At 38.6% G+C, this 23,711-nt stretch overlaps 1 protein-coding gene across 1 annotated transcript in view; it reads left to right on the forward strand.

Annotated features, from left to right (window-relative positions):
* sgcd (sarcoglycan, delta (dystrophin-associated glycoprotein)) overlaps positions 1-23,711 on the forward strand; it is a 98,256-nt gene that overhangs the window by 68,909 nt on the left and 5,636 nt on the right. Inside the window, exons 6-7 of the mRNA XM_063895594.1 lie at positions 10,432-10,504; positions 20,181-20,304. Of these exons, the coding sequence (XP_063751664.1) occupies positions 10,432-10,504; positions 20,181-20,304 (197 nt within the window). The remainder of the gene's footprint in view (positions 1-10,431; positions 10,505-20,180; positions 20,305-23,711) is intronic.

Raw genomic sequence — 23,711 nt, forward strand, 5'->3', positions numbered from 1 at the left:
CACACAACTTCTAGTGAACTATTACAATGTCAAACTATTTGGTTTCTTCATTGTGTGTGCATTGAACACATATTGTCCAGGAATTCATACCAAATGAATGCAATTTGATGCAACCATTGATGAAAAACAAGGATTTAAAAGTGATATCCTGCTTGTTTATCTTTCAATTACCACTGTTGGATTCTTAAGTCATTATAAGCCTGACCCCCACATATATCTGTAAATGGAATTAGAGGATGCTGCTACTGCGTTACTGGGTTGAGTCATTAGTGCCGAGAATGAAATGAAATAGAAAAACCTTTTGGTTGCTTGACTCCATGTAAAGTTCTTTAGCTCCCAAGAATAAAAAATATAAAATTGAACATGGAGTCCAATAACTTTGGCCATACATTCTACACTGTCAAAAGTCTACAGAATGGCGCTTCATTATTTTAATGTGCTATTACTCACTTTGGTTGTCCTTCTGTATATTGTATTTGTTGTTACGCAAGACGGGTGATATGGGGCATTTAAATCAGCTTCAGCTGTGTCGAACCGCCTCATCAGACACACCACATATATTTGCTGCAAGCATTCAAAAACGATTTGATGTATATTTTATTTTCAAGATGCCTTTAATGCAAATGAATTAACTGAAATGATCTTAAAACACACACAGAAACACACTCTGACAGACATACAAACACAACCACACAAACTCCCTGCCTTGCTAATCAGCCTGGCCCAACACTCTTAAAGTAGACATCCCCTGCAGGCCCATTTGCAGAGGAATATCAAACGTCCTGCTCACTATCATTCTCTCCCATTAGAGGCTCAGGACTTCATTACTGCTGCCCTGCAGGCTGCAGGCTTCAAACACTAACACAGACAGACAGACAGACAGACAGACAGACAGACAGACAGACAGACAGACAGACAGACAGACAGACAGACAGACAGACAGACAGACAGACAGACAGACAGACAGACAGACAGACAGACAGACAGACAGACAGACAGACAGACAGACAGGATTTGAAGGGTGTTACCCACTGTGGGCTCAGTGATGTCCATCTGTCTGTCTGCCTGTCTCACTTTAGTTTTCCCCGTCACTGTGTCTGCAATGCATGCCCTCATGTTTCTTTCTAGACTGTCATGTTGTTCGTTTGTCCTGTGAGAGGATGTATTTTACCATCTTTAGCAGTAGGCTATAGTATCATGTGATCATGATATGTTTGATGTTTTATTTTTTATTTTTTTTCTTCTAAAAATAAATTATAAAAAGTATTTTTTCTATTTTTCTTTTAACATTTGTTGTACTTACATTTTAATGTAATTGCTGTCCTGTGTTACAATGTATTTATTGTTTGCATTAGTTTGTGTAAAGAAGCCAATCTGTGTGAAGTTTTTAAACACAGAGCAAAGTTAAGTCATTTAAATATAAGATCAGTATTTAAATCATTTAGTGATATTAAAAAAAATAGACTGAGCGAGCACCTTTTAAAATGTTGTCACATATGTTTTGAGTTTAAAAACTTGCGGGAAAAACTCAAGATCGTGAGAGTGTTCTAGAACTAACAGAGCTAATTTAGAAATAGTAAGAGGCAGAGTCAGAACGAAAGACATTTTATAGGAGGCAGTGGGAGAGGGGAGTCCTCCACAGTTTTGGGGGTCAGGTTTATGACGATCATTTGGCCTCTTGGCAAAGCAGCCTGTGGAGAACACGGTCGATGATGAGCTGCATCCCGGTAGCTGTCTGCTATTAAAACTCTTTTATGAAACACTCCTCCTGCATCTTTAAACCCTCATCTCAACCTCTCATCCCCAACAAGTCTTGACAAATGCATGCGAATGAACTGTCCTAAATCAACAGCTCTGTAATCCTCCAAACCACTGGCAGTGCCTCCAAAAATGCACGAAGTTGTCTCTGTATTATTTGTACACTGGATGACAGGTAGTCACTGAGTGCAGCCTGGGATTAATGTTGCAGCTGACATTGTGGAGGGCTGCTGTGTATCCTCTGTGGTCGATGCCACATCGTCATTGTTAAAATGTCTCTTGCTTTCTCACCGATCACTGTCGGGCTCGCCTGTCACTCCGATGGCAGTGTGTCCGCGCTCTGTCAGCATATTTAGGTAGGGGAAAAAAAAGAAAAAGCCGGCAGACGTTGGGGAGGGATGTGACCCAGTGTAAATGATTGATATTCACCTGTAGTGTGGGTACTTGTCGGTGACTTGTCACGTCTTTCCTGGCGGGCTGTAATCCACCCGCTGCATACTGTATGTGACGAGTCGAACTTGAGTTGAGCAAGCAAGATCCGACTGTCAATTGCCACCATGCTTAGCTTCTCATTTTTTTGCTTTTTTTAGCTTGAGTGCTTTCTCACATTTATTTTCTGCTTTTTTCCTCAAATCTTCCGTGTACACTTTCTCGGCTTTGCTCCAGTTTCCTTCTAAATGTAGAATGTTTGAATTAATTTCCTCTCTTTACTTTCTATTCTAATGTGTTGGCTGCAAATACAATTTGACAGCCTAAACCCACTGTCAAAGTGGTGAATAACCCCACTCAATAAAAGTTGCTGATATCTTACAGCATTGAGAGGAGAAAGGACAAAGCATCTCAGCAGGGGCGCTGGTTTCTAGAGCTCTTAGCCGCCCTCCAAGTTATACTGGAGTTATATAACTCCAGTTATATAGGAACAATATTATAGACTGAAGGAAGATAAAACAGGAAAAAGAGAGAGAATATGAAATGGGTGAATATTAAACTTCCTTGACCTGCAGGATTCTTAGAGACAGGTCTCTCCGCCTACATTGTGGCAAATACTTCCCTCCAGCAGTTCATATTTGTATTGTGATCCCTTTGTGATGCATATTTTTGCTGTGGCTCTGTTGAATAAATGCAGAGTTTTTGCTAGAAAACGCCATGTTTTCTAATCACAATATAGTTTCATATGAGGTTGAGTTTTGCTCGTATGATGGGGATTTCAGCTTTGTGGCCCATCAGGCTTTCAAGTCTTTCTTTCTAGATATTACATTAAGTGTACGTATATAAAGATTCCCATGGCAATGAGTACATACATCCATGGTCCCCAGAGGATGAATTCCAATGACTTTCAGGATGCCCTGATTTTTCATTTAGCAGATCCAACATGTTAAAACTAACATTAAAAATGCCAAATTTCTGTCCTTAACTGATCTTCATGTTTTTAATCTTGAGACTTGAACATGCTGAGCATATATGCACGAGCAACATTTTACCATGCTAAATTATACAATGCTACATTGAGTGCAAACCTGAGTTTGACAAAGTTCAGACTGATGCATTTGTCCTGTAACCTTTAGAAATACTAAAAGAGCCACTCTACAGAGGGTAAATCCTTTAGACCTGAACACCAACATGGCATTTTCTTTTGTGAGTTAACTTTTTGTTGCTTCTGTATCTGACACAATATGTCTGATGATCTTAAAGGCTGGGTGACCAATTCAGCCAATTTACCAACCAATGTATTCAAAATTCTATAAAGAAATATCCAATTAAAAAAGATAACACAAGACTTTATAGCCAGCTAAAAGTGACTTTACACTGTCGGACAGCACATATGCTTGTACTTGCAGGATGTTCCATATATTTTCAACAATGAGGGATAACATTTGAAACTAAAGGACATGTCACTGCACCTCAATGTTAATTTGAAACATGTTTTATTGGAATGAGTCCATTATCACAAAGCACATAACATCAACATAAAGAGTGATATTGTATTGTTATTTAGTTACTGATAACAGTAAAACTGCTGAGGAATCCCTCTATTCTCTGTACTCTCTTTAGAATACACGGAACAACCTCAAAGGTCTCAAAGTTATTTTGGAAAATGTAGGCAATCATAATTTGCAATAGAGATGGTTGAGGCAGATTGAGGGGAAAGTGGGTACACCATGATAGTAAATTACAACACTTCTTGACATTCAACAGAACGCACCAAACATCTATCTTTTATCTAACAGCTTGAGGGTGGGATTTTCCCTGACAGGATGAAAATGGCTTTCATGCAGTTGGACGTCCGGTCAGTGATCATAATTTCACAGTTAGAAATCCAGCAACACAGATTTGTTGAGCTCCTGCCTGCAGGGTTTATAACCTGCTGTCAAACGTTGACTGACGTGCTACAGTTCAAATGGGGTTGCGATCATGCTGAGCAGTCATCACATAACAGTAAGTAGTTTAAGATGAGCTGTGTGAATATGCATGCTAATCCAGTTCATATGTATCAGTGGGAAATGTCATAGTAAAATCATATATGAATAGGCGTGTCTGGGTACCTGCATTTGTGTGGCAGCGCAACACTGTGTAAATGTAATCTAATTCTGTAGGCAATGTCTTTTTCCATCAGGATAGTCTCAACTTTAAGACATAATGTCCTTTTTTGATCAGTGTCACATCAGCAGCAGCCATATATTTTCAAAGGGATCAAGGATTGATTTGCAAAGACTTCTTCGGGTTTCTTTTCAGTTGATGGTAACTGTATGTAAGCTAAGCAGTGATTGAATGTGTCATCCAACTAAATGCCAGGCCATGGATTCCCATTGTAGGGGTGAACATTTGAGGTGGCTGTGTGTAACTTGTAGTTAAGTCTGTCATACACAAATTGACCGTGTATAGCACATGGATGTAAAGTTTGATTTGCCAGGAAAGGTTCTGCTGGTTGTACAAGAGCAAGACCTTTCAAGTGAGAACCGATACACCTACGTATATGGGATCTTTGTAACATCAATGATAATATGATATGACAATGCTGTATTAGGAAGTGACAGTTAATAATGACTAGGACATGTTATAAAGGCTTCCGTTTGGAAGATACTCTGTTATTCAGCAAGTAGTCAAAAAGCAAGGTAATGAGCTGGTGATAGGAATCATAAATAAAGCCCATCAGGTGCAAGTACCACACCAGTTCTCTATGAGACCAATACTTTGCTCATGTTAGTTCAGTGGTGAATTTTTTTTAAAACTATAAAACTGTTTGTCTTTTTCATACTCACTAGCTCTCAGTTTTTTAGTTACTTTTGCAGGAAATTTGAATAAATTGCATTTTCTATGAAAGACTACTACATGTTTGCAGTAGAGTCTAATTGATGTGCCGTCTACCAGATGGAGAAATAAAATAAATGCAGCAATATGCACCAAAAAGCATGAAAATAAGTGCACAATTTAAATTTCTAGTTATTGTTGCAAGTCATGTATAGTCCACAAACATCACAAATCATTGGAATTATTCCTGCAGGGAGTTTTTTCTGTGTGTTGTTTGTCTCTAAGATACTTCAGGCCAAAACTGATGATATCCAGCCGTGGTCTCATGCCTCATACAAACATTCACATATACACAGCTACACATGGACACACAGCTGCTCACACAGACCCTTAATCTTTAATGGCATCATTTATATTCTCACCGACCCCCCCCCACTGGTCTATGAACATGTCAGAGCTGTGACGTATTGCTCCTGTCTGCTCGGTATTCATGTTGTGCGTGTGATCCAAAAATCAGATAGATCAAATTTTATGCACAGAGGTGCACATAAATGGAGTCGTAGCACTCTGCTGAATACAAATAACGTGAGCTGAGCCAAAATACAAACAGCTGCAGTGTCATAAAGTCAATAATATGTGACATTTAATACAAGCAAATGTCTTGTCCTTATAATCTTCGTCAATGTCTAATACACAACTAGTGCTTCTCCCATACCATCGGGTTGAAACTGAAATTGTTTTAAAGTATATTAGTTCATATTATTTTACATAAACCTAACATACCGTACACATATTTCCAACCACCAATACATTATTACCTATGTATAAGATAATATGCCGTATACTATCCTAGGATAAATAGTGTTTCTTGAGGCATATCTGCCAATATGTTTTCAAGCAGTTACTTACAGCACTGTATAGTGCTGAAGTGTCTGTAGGAAAGCCATCAATATCTGGTAGATTGACCATGAATTCATGAACAGGAGAACATGCAGTATTTGCCTCATGTGAACTCCATTGGATTAAAATATTCCAGGTTTAATTGCAAGTGTAGTGAGAGGTACATTTCCCTAAAAATGACTTCCCTTATAGATTTAAGGTAGATTTTAGATCAATTCAACATGTTTATTTTCCCCTGTTTGCACCACAGTATATTCCTATTTTGCCAGAGTTAGTGTTTGGCTGTTCTGTATGGTCAAATTTCTACAGAAATAATCACATTTTCTGAACAAAACTACAGGTTAATGTCCAACAGCGCTGGAATAAAGCACCGTTATTTACAATCTAAAGTAACTATGTATAGTTCTAAATGTAAGTTGAAACCCTTGTGTTATATGTATATGAAAATGAAAGTAATCATAAATATAAAATAATAAAACATACAGAACACAAATCATGGTAGTGAATTACAAAAGTCTGTTCGAACTTGCTATAATGCTATATAAATGGTAGAATGGGTGAAGTTAAATGACATTGGTTTTATCCTCTAAACTAGCGATTAAAGACAGACTGACAGCCAGAAGCAAAGTAAAGAGCTTTTTGTTCTTTTTATTCCAACTGAGTGCCGGGATTTCTACTGTTAGGCTTCTGTTTTATCTTCACTCACTTTACTGCAGGAAAGAGTCAGTGACACGCACGGAGGCTTCCACTTCACTTTACATCCTCCTCGCTGTACTCTAGCTTTAACTGACTGAACAGGTATTTAAATGTCACTGGCGCTTTCATGAGATAATAGAAAAGTACTTTTTTCTTTTTCCTTTGAAAGCCCACCATTTCTTTCACTTATAAGGAAAGCTGAGAAATTAATATTTAAAGTAAAAAATAACAAAGCACTTGTCCTTTATTTCCTAATAAGAACTTTGTTGTCAAGTACTTGCAGGGTAAAATTACCCAATTAAACCCAATGTGATCAAAGCGCTTGAGTCAGGCCTATTGCTAAGCTTTCTCAAGGACCACCCATCAAAAACTACTGCACACACACTACACTTCTTCGGTCCTGCGCAATAAAGATGGCATGACATAACTGCATCCCCTTGTAAAGCTAAAGTTTAAGGGTCAGTTGAGGGCAAATACTTACACAAACTTCAGTCGCTGCACCCAGCATGCCGTATGGCGGTGTACCAGCACTGAATAAAATCAGATAAACTGTTGTCACTAAAGGAAACAAAAGACAGACTCTTTCCATAGAGTGGTGCAGGAATGAGTCCTACAACCCTTAAATGACTCAGCATTTTACTACTTCTGGTTATCACAAAGTTAACGTTGATATGAATGTGTTTTTAGTTAGATGACTGAAATATAGTCTGTGGTTGGCACAAGCTTGAGAGACGTTTTGTTCTACGGCATAAAGACATCAGTAAAAACCCGATTTTAATCTCCATAATGTCTAACAAGTACTTAACGTCATCATGCTGAACCTCAGCAGCCTTTAGTTTAGCGTGTGGATCATGAAGTAATGCGGACGTGATGCAGTTTGTTTAAAACCGCTAGCGATTTACCTATGACAATTGTAGAAATGTTTCAAAAATCATAAACATAGGGTTATAGGGTCAACCGAGTATACACAAATTTAGCCTGAAAAAGAGAGGCAACCAAAGGCAACAAGCACGCACTTGATCCCCAGGGCTTAAAGTACGCTTTTCTGTTCCCTTTCATATAATCTCTTCATTGTCTTTTGACCTTCTCCAACTTGGGCCTACCTTACCGCTTCAAAGAGCCTTCGTTTGAAACCATTAACCAAGCAGGATGTTTGGGGGATCCCAATCCTCCTGTAGTACTGCCAGCGGGCAAACAAAGCGTTTAAATACCACAAGCGTTTGTTCGCCACAGATCGTATTTCTTGCAAATCCAATGGATTTCCCCATGCCTTCCAAGACTCATGGGGAGACTCCTTCCAATGCTAAGTTCAGAGTCGGCCATGTCATCACCCCACCACTGTCATTAGTTTGATATTTCATACTCTGGCTTGTGTATTTTTAAGGATTAACCAGAACCTGTAAAGCATGTTCACTTCAAGCAACATTTGAACAATCCACTTTGTTTAAAAAAAAAGAAAGCAGGGGGACAGAAGTGGCTCACCTGTATCAGTCATTAAGAGTAGAGTTATCTATTCCACACGAGCGAGACGAGCTGCTGCTTTGCATGAAGATATTTTATTTCCCTTACTCACCGTCAGCTTGAGTGGTGTTATGAAGAGCCCCCAGGAGGAATGTGAGTGTTGTAAATATCTCCAGAAATAAGGGGAAACTCAACCATTAAATGCCTGTTTAACTGAAAAATACCGAAACTTGTCAAACTTGTCCTCCCACAGCTAAATCTGTCCAGGTGGCATCAACATAATTGATTTTAATAAGAAGAAGTTGTTCCTTTTAGTTTGGGTTGCATAATTAAAATGACTTTTATATAACTATTGCTGGACTTTTTGATGGCTTTCCCAATGTTCCCTAATCCACAGAGGATTTTATATTATCTTACGCCTGCAAAGCTTTGACTGGCTCTATTGCTTTTATGACTTTTAAAACAGCCATCAATGAACACTAGACCCGTTTAAATCATTGTAATAATCTGAAATGTGGGTAAAAGTCTGAATCCAAGTTTAGAATTAAAGACACTAAAGTACCTCTGTTACCTGCCTTTCTCATGTGTACTATGTAATATCATTATATGCTCAGAGATTTCTTTTCATCATACTTTTGTATCTTAAATGTTATCTCCATTGTTCATTAAATAGTATTCTTGTTAATATACCACTCTATTACTCTACTTTTCAATCATTAAATATGGATTTTGATCCTTTCAATGTTTTCAAACAACATAGGAGTCTCACAATGAAACTCCACTGTCACTGGAATATATCTTGTTTTGTTGTATGTAGGTTTGTTTGACAGTTGACAGCCCATTTTGGAGGTATCAAAAGTGAGACAGTGGGTCCTCACCTGTACACATACACACTTATTTCAAGATGTGGGGTAAATACCAACAAACATTGTATTGACAACGTTGGATCATTCTGTCTAACTTGGATGTGTGTCACAGAGTGAGAAGTGTTTGGATTCCCAGCAGGGCCTCTAATGGTTTGAAACCCATTTAGTCATGGCCATTGATCTGCACCTTATGCTTTGAAGAGTCGATGTACCTGAAAGCTTCAGTTTACTCAAGCTGTGCTGCTGTATTTGCTCTACAGTCAATCAAAGCCTTGAGGTGAGGGCCAACAGATTGTTACTTTGTTGTGTTTTTTTTTACTCTTAGTTTGTTCTCCTTCACAAACAAACGGAATATAAGTCAAACTTCAGGTGATTTAGGAACTGAGGATTTCAATGTATTTTAGAATGTTTATGTGATACTATGTTGAATATAACATGTGTTTTAGAAATCCAACAAGTCTAAATATAGCCAAACTGGTGGGTGGGCTTTACACTGCATGACATTAAACAAAGTTTGGAGTGTTTCCATTTTACATATCCTCCACAACTTTACTATTCCTTTCCAACTGGAGGGGGAAAATATGATAATAAGTATTTTCTTTTAATATATTTTTTAAAGCTGCTTTTCTGCAGTGCTAACAGGATATTGTATTGATATGCTGCAAGTGGGTGTCACCTTTAAACTGTGTGTGGTGCATTATCATTCTCCTAATCGCTTTGTAGCTGTTTATTACCTCCTCCAAAGTGCTGATGGTTGTGGTTCACTTTTTTTGTCTGCAAGATTACTGTATACTGAGCTCTGAATACATTGTACCATGACTGCTTTGTAGACATTGCTTTCTGTTTCTGTGTTTGTAATACCAATACTTACATCTACTCTGCATTGCTTGTTCGTCAAGACATGTGGTACACCATACTGTATATGTTGTAAATTATTATTCTGAGGGAGATATAAATAAACTTCTCCTAGACATTTGGGTAAGCATACTAACAAAGCTGACAATAAGCATTCTCCTGGGTTGAAGGGCTCCCTTGTATTGTTATTGTACTGGACCAAAGATTATTTTAGAGAATTAACTACTTTATCCTATCAAAGAACTTTATCCTGTTGCTTGTTTGTGTGAATACTTATTGAGATTAGCTTAACATGGTCAGTAATTGAAATGTAAAAATGTTATGTTATGTTCATGTTGTTTTTACTGTTCAGTTTTGCTCTTGCTGTAGTAGCAAAAGCTTTAAATATATTCTTCCTTTTTGTTGAATTATGAAACAAGGGTTTTAAGCCAGCCTCATAATATTCCATCAGCGTCTTTTTACCTATCAAATGTGAGCGAGTCCATGTTATCAGTGAAGCAAGGTGAGCTAAGGGCCGCTGTGCGCGTTGAGTGGAGCCATATAGATCAGCAGACTCCGAGAGATTATGTCCATTGATCGGACAGGAGTGGTTTGTGGTTTCAATTGACGTCGGCCTCCTGTCTGATGTTGTCTTCTGTGATTTCAGGGGCCGAAGGAGCCGTGTTCAGCAAATCGGTGGAGACGCCACATGTCAGGGCCGAACCCTTCAAAGAACTAAGGTGAGTCAGCATCTGTTTTTATCCTGGCACACATCAAACACATTCACAATAAATCAATACATCTCTGATAGTGCGGAAAGTTCCTGCATCTGCGCTGCTTAAATACCACATTTCTTTTATGTAATCAAATGAAACAATTGCACTCACACAATAAATACAAACACACACAAGCCTCCACAGAGTATAACACTAACTTTATCACACACCAGCTTTAATATTTGATCATTACAGCAGAGAAATAACATGTATAATGTCTCGAAAAAGTAGGTGTGAAATCTGCGGTTATGGATCAATCTGCAGTAATCGCTCAGACAATAAAAACACTGCAGGCAGCAAATTAAATGCATCATCATATAAAGTGTTTATATTATACCGCTTACAGCAGGTACAATGATATTGTTATATTGCTTAATATTCCAGTACTAATCACAGAAGCACTACACTCAGATGTCTTTGCCAATATTTTAATTCATGATGCATGGCTAAATGATGACTCATCGATGCTTTTCTTAGGGCTTAAATATGCAGTTTTGATTCATCCTGCATAAATTAGCCCTTTTTAGTGTGATTATGATCGGAAAAAAAGCTGTCTCCATTAAAAAAAACATTGAGTGTTGGAATTCATTAACTAATTTGACGTTGACTTTTTAGCAATATGTTTAAGTCGTGCACATTGTATCCATGCATCATTTTCAGCTGAGGTCACATTACTTACTCATCTTCCTGGAGGTAGAAAGAAAACTTTTCCATGGGTGGTTGTCTGTCCTCCAGTAATTTCCATGTGTGCAAACCAGAGTCAGTGCAGTGTTAAGTAATCTTCAGATCGATTTGGTCGATCTTTGGCAACAGATGCCTTATCGATCTCCTAAAGTTAGGACCAACACACTCGGAAATGAATCAAATAATTATTTGATGTCAGGGAGGACTAAACAGAAGCAAGAGTAGATTTGAAAAAGAAAAGAAATGTGGAAATACAGACATTATTAGATGACAACAAATGATGGGAGGGAAAAGATTATGAGATCAACTGCAACTGGTTAGAGACTAAATCCAAATGGCCTTGGAAAAAAAATGGAGCAGCTTAATAGACAAATATTTTTTTAATTTGGTGGAGAACAAACTTTGCTTTTGTTAACTAAAAAGGTGTAAATGTTCAGTTTGTGCTCAAAAACATGTCTCAGTTTGCCTTGGGGAACCAATAACAGCCACCTCTCAGGCCTTTGATCATTGTGATGATCAAACACTTTTGAGTTGATTATGACTTTAAGGCAGACAGGTGTCAATGTTTTCACCTCCCTGACGCACATCAGTCAAATCTAACAGTCTCGCACTGACTGTGTGTGTGTGTGTGTGTGTGTGTGTGTGTGTGTGTGTGTGTTTGCCTGTGTGTGTGTGTGGACAACCGACGATGTCTCCTTGGTGTAAACGTCTTGTTTATCATCTTTCCTCTACTTCTGCTGTCAGATGCGATGACAGTCAATCAGGGCAGAGAGAGAGAGTGAGACAGCGTGACAGTGGAGAGAGAGACTTTTATAAAGAAAATGAGAAAATGATGGAGGAGAGAGAGCTACAGCGCGGCATGACAGGGAGGTAGCGAGAAGAAAATCCATATTTGTCAGAATACTTATAAGGATATAAATGTTGAACCCATTGACTTTTTCTTCTTAAAATCAATTACATACCATGTGTGTGTTTTCACTTACTTTCCCTGTCTCAGGGTGTGTACAGACAGACTGTGCGTGACTCAATTGACATCTCCCTCACTCTCCTTTTCCTAGCACTCACACCTTCCCAGCACTCACACCTTGAACCTCACAGAAATCTAATCAACCAGATTATGTAAACACCTGTTAAGGTGTGCAGAACCTTTAAATGCTTGAAAAAACACAGCTGGTGACAATTTGTTTACATTTTTTTTAGACTTTTAACTCAGTGGGTCTGCCTTTAGTCCAAAGGAAAATACATAACAAAACAGCTGCTGGCCGTTCTGTGTCTAAAATGTTACAGCATGTAAAAATACATTGCGATGGACTTTTTCTTTAAGTCCATTTATGAATATGTAGGTTATAATTTCCCTTTAAAATGATTCAAATGTCTATGGCATGATAATATAGGTTTGGTGCCAGCCACACACGTATGTGTTTATGCCCTTCATACTAAGAAGAAGATAGAAGACACCCCCTAGCAACCCACAGCAACACCAGCAGTCATAAAGATGTTTCCTCAAAACTACATACCAGCAATACCCGGCTAAAACCTTTTCTAGTTCAAGCAGAAGCAAGACCAAAATGTTCTTTGAAAAGTTGTTACATTGTTTTGATCTGAATTGCAGGAGAGGCAGGGAGGGAAAGTGGCAGAATGTGAGGTGAGGATAAGAAAATCTAGAAAGAGGAGGAAAATAAATGACAAAAGTACAAAGTGTGAAGATTAAAGAACAAAAGTGAAGCAGATAAAAAGACTCATGAGCAAGAATGAAAGAGCTTGAAAGGACAGAATATATGAAGATGGCAAAAGAAAAACATTAGAAAAGAGGCCTTTTTTGTCAGAAAGAGAATAAGACCGAAGTACGAAACTAAAAGAAAAAAGAGCAAGAAGCGTAGAGAGATAATATCAGGAAAGAAAAGTATAGCTTTTTGTGACAGAGAAGAAATGCTGCAGAGACGAGCGTGACGGGAATTAGGGGTTGGATAGAGGACTTTGATGACAAATATCTAATAACACTATTTCAGTGGTGGTGCACTGAGAAGAACTGTGATTCATCAATCATTGCAGCTTTCCTTTCAAAACCGTCCTTTCCTTAAAAAATTCCTGTCAGTGATGTGCAGATCATTTCTACGCGTCGCTCCAATGCCCCTCATCATGCGATTGTTCGTTTAATATGACAGTCGGAGTCGACGGCAATGGGTTTTTCCCTTTCCCCTTCCCCTGTGTTTATGCATCTTTGGTGACAACTCGCCAATTGAGAATGAAATATGGCACAAACTATCCAATTATGTCAGAAAAGGGGAGCGAGCTCGTTGGAGCATGGCTAAAATCTAATCTTACTCTAATCTCCCCCAACCCTGTGGCAGGTAGCAATCGAGGACTCAAATCCCATTTGGGGATATCATATTAACCCCGATAACACACACAAACACACACACATCTCCCACCCAGAGCTGTCAGTTTCTTATCGAAACCGTAACTGCCATATCCATCTGCGACGTAATGTCTTGTCAACAGGATGTGTCCTTGCATCAGACAAACGCCTTTGTGAAAGTTAAATGGCAGCGTGGATGAATTTGCTAGAACCATGATTTATTTCCCAACCAATCCAGAGCAGAGATAAAGGGACACAAACATAAAGCAATAACAAGGACAGTACTTAGTGGGACAGGAAGAGAAGAAAAATAAAGCAGCGAGAAGAATTCTGAGGTTCCTTTTTTTTCACAAGGTGAATTGAAATGTGAAGGGGCTCACTTCCTGCAGGAGCTGCGAAGCTGCACGTTTTCACATCATGGAAACTTTGATAGACTCACATTAGACTCGCAGGAACTCAATCCGGTGAAGTTGGTCCCCTGGCTCTTTCTGTATGGAAGGTTTTAAGTGACCTGCAATGTTCGCTCTACACATTATGCTGCTGAGATTGAAAGTAAGCTGACAGACGGTCATGCACAGTAGGAGGCTGCATTCAATATCAGCTGGCACAAGTGGAAAATATTCACATGTTTTTTTACAAAGTAGAGCAAGCAATCATACAGTATGGAGACAGTTATTGAATGTGTTTCGATCCTGTCATCCTTTTAAGCCACTATGCTCTGAAGAAACGGAAAAGTTGACTTTCATTGAATGTATTATGTCAACAAATTTCACATAACTGTATTTGGTTAGTTTAAAGCAATTATATTAAGTTGAACCTAATATTGTGTATTTAAACTTAATATAACTGCTGTCAGCCAACCTAATACAGTTATGTAAAATTTGATGACATAATTCATTTAATTAAAGCCAACGTCATTTTTTTCGATATTTCATTGTTTATATCAGTCTACATGCTCGCTCCCTTATATATTCAATGTCCATTTGCTTTGCCCTTAAAAAACATACAAATTGTATACAGTTCTTCTTTTTATTAAACCCCATATTAAACTCAACTATTTCTTTCTAAGCATTCTGAATTCTTAAGCAGCGACACCTGTAGCTTATGAACATCCCTCCTGCAGAAAATAATTGTAATCACTAGAGAAGAAGCCATCTCACTGCAAACCCACCTGAACACTGTGGTCCGACTTCCATTGAACGTTGCCTTGAGTCCTTTCCCCTCTTTATTTTAAACTCTACCTCTCAGCTCTTGTTTCAACTCTTGCCATCTCCAATCTCCTCCGCTCTCACCTTACTCTTGCAGGATCTCCTCTCATCTTTCCTCTCCATTCTCACCCTGCCCTTACTTACCCTCCGCACTCCTCTTCTTCTTCTTGTTCAATTTCCTTCATCTTCCCTTTCATTCCTGTCTCAACGACACCCCTCCTCTCCGAGCCGTATATTGGTCTTCTTTCTTCTTCTATCATCCCTCTGCCCTTCATCTTTTATTCTCCTCACGTGCTGTCTTTCTTTTGTGTTTTATTGTGCACCCCTTTTATTCTGCCATATTAATCTCTGAGTCTGAACTTCTGACTGAGTCTCTCAGTTCGACCTTGTCATTTGATTTACCATAACATTTAACTACAGAAGCCATTATAAGTTAACCAAAAAAAATAAAATAAAAGGAATTCACACTAAGAAAACCAGCACATTACTGATAAAAAATACTTTGCACATTTATTGCATTGCTACAAAAGAGATCACCACTTACTGTGGTGTTTGCCATTACCACCTCCAAGCGTACCTAGAAGAAGAAAAAGAAGAATCAGAAGAAATAGGTCGCAAATTAGCTCTGTTCATTCTAATGTCAGTCACTTTTTTTTCTCCTACCCTCTTCCTCCTCCACACCTTCAGCTTACTCTGGATCAGTAATAGAGGATGGTGTGTTACCCAGAAAAATATCGGGCCGTTCACAAAGCCCCGCGAAGCAATCAGCTGCTCTCGTATCAGCCGAGATTGCCATTTAACCTATGATTCGCAGCTCATTTCCACTCACCATAGCTTACATTTTTTATAACAGCAAATTATTCTGACCACTGTGTTCACACCGCACAAGAAACAGTTGCAGATAATTCAAAGAAGGCGATGTCGCCAAGGACAAAGGAGCTACGTGTCGAGCTGAAGGAGATTAAGAAAGCTACCCACAGCTTTCAGACTGTGCAAGTTTACAATTTCTGTCATGTCAAAAACCTCCAATCATTTCTGTTTTTCTCTGAAAGCTGGTGATATGAGGAGGAAGCTTGAAAAGTTATTAACCTTTGATCCCAGTTGCAGATATGAGATGCTGCCAAGAAAAGAGTGAGAACGGATAAGAGGATGTACAAAAATTAAATAAAAAATCAAGAAAGAGAGCAAAATGAAACTTTATTGATCGCTGCAGGGATTTTTTGTTGTGACAACCATAAAAGCAACAGGTGACAACAAGGATATAAAGATAAAAATGTCAATCAAGTATTGAAATACAATAATTACAGCTATAGGTTGCATTGTGTACATATACCTATTCTATATAAATGATTGTTTGTTACATTCAAGCCTTTTCAAAAAAGTTTGCAGTGTTTTTTGTTTTTTTTTGCCTTAATCTGGAGAAAATGTTCTTGTAAGTCATATTCTCGAGTATTCATTCAAAGTAGATATTCATTAAATGGAAAAAATAACTGTTTATATTACAACAAGACAGAAGTAAGACTGAGGGAAATGAAAAGGACTACAACCCTGGCAGAGAAATATGTTCTCTCCTGACTCCCTGAGGAACAACCTTGAAACAGGAATGCCTTTAGAGGAAGTCTTGCACAACCATAGACACCAAATTCCTCTGAGTTCTTTTCAATGCTAAAGAAACATATTTTTCTCCCTCCTCAGAGCCTTTAGGGTTAAGAGCAAGAGCAAGGTGCTGCAACTTAGAGCCACTGCACTTTGTCATATTATGGATTACACTTCTTAAGCATGCAACATTTCCCTGTGAGGCATTCATATCCTGAGGTAAAAAGGGTTGGGCCAGTTTCCAAGATCGAGTTTATTGGGTGTTTAGTGATGCCCAACACCAAACTCCACCATCCATTGAGTTCTCCATCGTTGAGTTCTTAAGGTCTAAAGCGTTTCAGTATTCTTACCACAACCCCTGTGGGATCAATGTTTACCATCTTGTTTTGTAAAGCGTAAAAGTAATCCATGTTCACTTAATGTTCAGATGCAACAGTTCTAAATTGTGCTCTCTCTAATCTGTTTTTATATGCCCTCTGGTGGCATCAGTTAGTGAGAATACAAATAGATTGTGTCAACACTGTTGATGCAGGCAAAAACAGAGAAACAAACAGAGACTGGCTAATGGAGTGATTGATTGGTCTGATATGTTTGGAGTAGAGAGGCCTCAAAAAAACTGTTTATTTAACCTATTCTATCCAGCACTTGTTTTAAATCATCCTATGAAAACTGACTGAAAATGAAATTGCTACAATAGTGAGGCAACAATGAAGTCCGTTCAATAATTCACCATTTTACCGTAACTCATTAATATTTGTTAAGGCATGACCCTCTGTGGTAGAAAGTAAGGTGTAATATAAGGGGCATTCAAGTTTGAATAGGGAAACTTGCTCACTTTAATAATCGGTGGATGTTTTGGCACATTCATCAGCTATCTGCTGCCCTTTCTTTGCTACTTCGAGAAACTGAAGCAGCGCATATATTAAAATGAAAGGGAACATACTGTCCAGTGATTTGAGATCTGTTCTGATTACTTTCTATCAATATCAATGGTGGTCCGAAAAAACAATATCCTTGTTTGTTTCTTTATTGTACAGCCATTAAGGCAGAACAAAAAGTCAAAGACACAGACTTGATTACAGTGAGGAAATCGTCTGATCCTTTTTCCTCCGTCTGATTTACGCTACACTTTACAGTGGCATGCAGCCCTTTCTGCTTAATACCTCATATGTCGCCTTGGTTTCTTACTGTTCATTTACTGAAACAGAAGTTGAGCTTGCTGCTGTTTTTTTTTTACTTTTCCTCAACATTTACCTTCTCTAATATGCATCAAGATACTGTTCTGCAGCTAAACTCGCAGCTACTCTCACCTCCACTAATTTTCTTGGGAATTTGGGTCACAACTGTTCATTTAAGCTGACAGGAGCAAACTACACCAGCCGACTACAGGGAATTACATTAGAAATAAGATAATTCTTCTCCAGTCATTTTTTCGTACTATATTACTTTGGTTGATGCATCTTGTAATACTGTGTCTGTTTCACTTCCTGTAGCTTTTCTATGAAAATGTAGAAAATGCCATACTTGGTTTATTTTTATAAAGCAAAAATGTTCTTTTTAATCTTTGCGTTTATCATGTTGTGCAAGTGTTGTTTAGAAGTAATACTAGCACTTGAAACTGTTAAAGAAGAAAATAATCTATATAGACACTGCTGTAGCTAGAATCATGGTTTTCTTTTTAGATATTTGTGAATACGTTTTTCGAGGACGGAAATAAGGCAGCGTTATGTTAAATGCCTTCTTTTAAACGTAGAAGCAGCCCTGTGTTATGGTTAATTTAAACCGCTTTACAGGTTTACAGCAACTATTGTGCATTGTCTGGTTTAAAATCGAAACAACAAAGCATTTAGACATTTGTAAATCTAAAACCACTTGTGACTCCAAGATACGATAGCATTGAAGTCATAGTATTTCAAGCCATCCATAATGCCTAATTCCCAGATAAAAAACATCCACATGCACCTATGGTTTTGGACTGGAGTATTATGGCGGAAAAAAACTAAACCCATAGCTTATCCTGACGCTGATCCTACTTTTCAGCGCCTAGCTTTTGACTGAGAAGTCCCATTGCAATAAATAAACCATTCTCACATTAACATAGAAATACTTACTAAAACCCAGAACACAAGGAAATGATGGACACCATTTACCGTATCTGTGCATAAAATAAGAACCTACATGTTCCTCGCTTAGAACAAAAGCCCCAAATCTTCCAACTGAATACAGTGTGTTTTATCAATGAAAACCTTCCCTTTGGAGAAAATATCACCGGTTCTATCCATGCCTGCTGTGGTGACAGGAAGACAGGAAGTCTACAGAGACTTCCTTTACAGGTCTGAATCTACTGAAGCGTTCTGACACCTTTGCTTCTTCCTGTAAAGATCGGCTTGTGGCTTTGAGGGGTTTTGTCAACACGTGAAAAGGAGTTGGCTGTCTTTAAATCCTCTCACAGAAAATAGTCAACAGCCACAGCATGCAGGTGGGCTGTGATGTCAGATCCACTAAATCTAAACTCCATTCACTGGGGTGTTCCACAAAATGTGTTCTTGCGTCTGAATCTTTCTGAGAACCAAAGCCAGCTTAAGACATAGAGACTGAGGGATGTAATGCCCCTGTTTTATGGGAAGTAGCGCAACATTACAATTAAAAGGCTGTTTATTCCGTGGTCCCAAAAATCCTCTGAAAACAAGTTGTTAATGACCTGAAGTTTTTTCAATCACATTAGGACAATTATAAAGTCAGACTTAAAAATATATCAAGGATTTAAGGATTTAAGTCCCAACAAGATTTTAAAAACGTGTCCATGCATACTCTCCAGTAGACTCCACTGTAAGAGGGTCTAGAGGATCTTATTAAAAAATAGAGCTGCAGCTGATTGGGGAACGCTTCTGCTTGAGGCCTCACTGACACGAAGCAAAGTGGGTCACATCCCTCCAGCTCTGAGGTGTTTACACTGGTTTCATGCCAAAGAAGTTAGGACCAACACACATGTTGTATTTTCCGCTACATTATGAGCCATCAAGAACTCTCAGGATCATTTCTGCACTTTGTCCCCAGAGTCAAAACTTACGGCGAGGGCAAGTTTTTATCTGGAGCAAACTCAAAAAATAGCAGGTCCTCTGCAACTCTCTTTTTAAAAATAAATTAAGCTAAAGACATGTATTTCTTCCTCTTCACTGTTAAATCAAACATTTTATTTGTGTTGTTCTATTTTAGCCTGTTTTAATTAGCTTTTCTCTTAGTTCTTGAAATAACTTTTGTATTTGAATGTTTTTTATAATCTCCTTCTCTTGCACTTTTGTTTTATATGCATTTAATGTTATGGGTAACGTTGAATTGCATTGTTGTTTAAATGAGCTATAAAAATCAACTTCCCCTGCCTTAAAGTAAAATAACTTATTTCTACAACACTAATTGTGTCTACGCTCCTTACATACCTAAGCATAATGTAAATCAGTCAACAAGGGAGGTGGTTCTGATTACCTGCGTTTCTTTGTTTTTGTGATTGCGATAGTGATAATAATCTCTTTTGAATTGTGCACAGTGTCAGGATGAAAAATTGCTTAAACAATCTAATAAACAGGCTGCTTCAGAATCGTGTCTTTAGTTAACAGGAACTTGTTAGGTTCCAATTAGGCTTTCCAATTAAAAAGAAGGAACAACGTCTTACTGTATATTCTACTCAACAAACTAGGAATATTAAATAAGCTTCTTTTTTTTCTAAGATTCTGCTCTACTATTCATTCCAACAGTTTTCAGGAACAAGTATTTTCTGCTTTTGTGTCACCCTCAGGCTAGAGTCTCCCACCCGGTCCTTACTGATGGAGGCTCCTAAAGGCATCGAGATCCTAGCTGAGGCCGGAGACATTCAGGCCATCTGCAGGAACGAGCTGCGACTGGAGTCCAAAGACGGAGAGGTGTGTCAACCAAAAGTGCAAATTAACTTTTTGTCTATTTGAAAGTTGATGACTGCACCAACTCAAGTCTTATTGTCATAGTTTAAGCGATAAATGCATTACTAATTATTAAAAGTGGATTGCTAAGATCTGGCAACATTGATTAATCACTAACATCTAGTATGATAATTCTGAATACACAGTCAGAACTTATTTAAGGTAAGAAAAATACTTCATCCAGCTTCGACTTGGACCATACTTGGTGTAGCTGTGCAATAAGTAAATATTACTATTGTGATATTTGTTTCACTGGCATCCACGTAGAGGGGCTGTGTAAAGACATATTGGAGTAATGTCTACCTGAGCAAAGAATGAAGTCACTCTCCCTCTTTTCCCTTTTTCTTTATTAGCACCATTAGCCTTTCATGAAAGAAATGTAGACAGGTTTAGTGTTATTAAATAATGTTAATGATGGCTCAATTATATTTAGCTACTTTGATTTCAGTGTCTTGGTATTGGATATGCTTACGTCATGAATTGGAATACCTGACCAGATAAAGTATAAAAACATAATTTTTTTGTGTTGGTTAAAAGCAATCCTCTTATTTCTAAAAGCTTGTATGGACAAATACTAAAGCTCCCAATCTGTGTATTGGCAAGAGGAGAAATTATCTTTTCTTGTCCTCAAGCCATACTGGCTGATAAGGCTTCTTCTCAATTCAAAATTGTGCCTGTCCAAACTTATTTTTAGCAAACAACAATCTAACAATAGTGGACCAGGACCAGCATTGGCTTCTGGCAATTTCCCACATACTGGCCGTCCACCAGAATCAGTTAGAGCCTCACTGAAGAACAGGAAATTAGAGAACAGAAGTTGATTTGTTTTTCTCTTTTTTATGCTCAGATCCTCCCTTCATTTCCTAATTCAGTTGTCTTTGGGTCTTTCACATGTGTACTTTCACAAAGTTATTTCTCTTTTACATACACTTTCCATTTTTAATCTTATCTTTACCCCTCTTTCTTTATCTGCCCTCCTTCTGTCTTTAAATTACCTTTTGCAACATCATTTTCACTGATTCCCTACTCATTCTCATGCTACTTCTTTCTTTCTTTCCTCCCTTCTCCTAAATTCCCTCCTCTGATTCGTTACACGCATCAATCCTCACATTCATCACGCTCGGCTGCGCTGATAAAAGGATTTCCCACCTTGCGTTGCAGCAGTTGTGTCATGTCAGATCTGTTTAAATCAGTGAAAGGAGGATTAGGGAGAAGAAAGTGTTTAAAAAGTTTCCCACAAATACATTTAAATACATTAAGACTGGCTCTGATATGAGACTGAGACGGAGAGAGACACTGTTTCTGGAAAACGTTCTTAGATTCAGTTTGGTTCAATAAAAAATAACTGCAGTAGCCACGCCCAAACCACATCAGTTTTTACGGTTGTGTGGTCCACAGTAAGGCTGTTAAACTTATGATGGTCAATTCACATAATTAGAATCACGTTGTCATGCTCCATTAGCGTGCAAAATGTCCATTTGTTAAATCTGTCACACACACACACACACACACACACACACACACACACACACACACACACACACACACACACACACACACACACACACACACACACACACACACACACACACACACACAGTCCCCTCTCCTCAGGACCCCCTTGGCACCGCCACTGCAATTACAGAGTGGCTTTGGTCATTAGACACCCACAAACCACACAGGCAGATACAGAAATAGACACGCACACACACACACACACACACACACACACACACACACACACACACACACACACACACACACACACACACACACACACACACACACACACACACACACACACTATCTGAAGCCATTCACAGTCACATAACTAACACTTATTAAGGGTGACCTCACTCAGTCTTAGAATTTGGTTTAGGATGACAGTGGGCTTTTTCCACACCATGTACAGCAGTGATTTATTGGGGTACTTTAATATCATGCAACGTCACAGCTGGGTGTGGTCACAAGTTAATACCACAACTGCACCCAGTGTGGTTTATCTATATACTGCACAAAATAGGGACAGAGTGTCCTTGATATCACCCATGGGTTTCTGAAGATATGATGGGAAGCTGAAAGTAGGCGGTTCTGTTCATCAGCGTCTTGGCAGTGACAGTACTGTCTAACTCCTGGCTAACCCAAAAATGTGGATCATCTCAGAGACCCAGCAGAGCAACTAGCAATATAAGAGAGCACCTACTTGTAATTCAAAGCTGCCGTCCATTTAAAGGTTTGAAAGAAATGAATATGAGACAACAATGAAAAAAGTGTATTATAATATATCAAAAATCTGTTGGAACTACCTGGGTATTTGTCAGTAAAAATGTTTTTAAATGATTCCTACCGTTCGCCCTTTTTATATACTTGTTCTTTGTTCTATGCTAGTGCACAACCATAATCAACAGAGCACAAGCCTCAAACACACACACACTTACACAGAGGTCTGCCCAGAGCTTCATACTGTCTGCCCCTTGTGGTGAAAGATTTGCTCAACAGCAGCTGTCTGAGGAAGTCAGCTGAGACTGTGCTTTAAAAGGGTTCCAGGTCATTTGATGGTGATGCCTCCCAGAAGTGCCTGGTAATGGCTCCTTTACCTTTTATATGGCTGGAGAGCTCATTCCCTCCTCGGCCAGTGAGACAGCAGCCCTGTATGAGCCCCAGGAGTCCGGGAGGGAGGAAGGATGAGAGGGGAGAGAGAGATGGGATTCATGCAGCAGTGGTTCGTTTCTGTGCAGAGGGGGAAAGGCAGTTGTGTTCAATCAATGAGTGGTTGAAGAGGCTAAAATGAGTGGATGAGTAGCTGTGTGCGAGTATGTGTTTGTGGCGTTGTGATAAAAGGAATTTTCTGGTATTTTGCTCTTTTTTTTTGTTCCTCTAGAGAAAAGAGGAGTGACCTTGGACTCAGCAGACATTAAACCCATTTTTGTTTTTGTTTTGCTATCCATTTTGTTATCTTTATTACTGTGTCTCTGGCATCACATAGTTTCAAAATCCAAAATGTTGGGTTGCAATTTGCTGATAGACTAAACATAGATGGTTTGTTAGTGTGTGAGTCTTAACATGTTTTTGCAATATCTCCTGGCTATTCCTGGCTTTGAGATAATTACTTTTACCATTTATCTATGTGTTGTCTCATGCTTCACCGATTCCATCTTATAACCTTTAGGTGACAACTCTCTTGTCCTGTAGGCTACAGTACCAGGCAGATGCATTCTCTGTGACTTTTCTCATGGATATCACTCTGCCATATATGACAGCTCACACTCAAAATCCAGAAAATGACCTTTGTCATTCTCTTCACTCATAAACTGTCGGTGTGCACTGAATATCTAAAAGAGCTGGATGCAAGAACGAATGGAGTGTTCTCA

This window comes from Eleginops maclovinus, chromosome 11, assembly GCF_036324505.1.
Source record: "Eleginops maclovinus isolate JMC-PN-2008 ecotype Puerto Natales chromosome 11, JC_Emac_rtc_rv5, whole genome shotgun sequence".
NCBI classification, from domain to species: domain Eukaryota; kingdom Metazoa; phylum Chordata; class Actinopteri; order Perciformes; family Eleginopidae; genus Eleginops; species Eleginops maclovinus.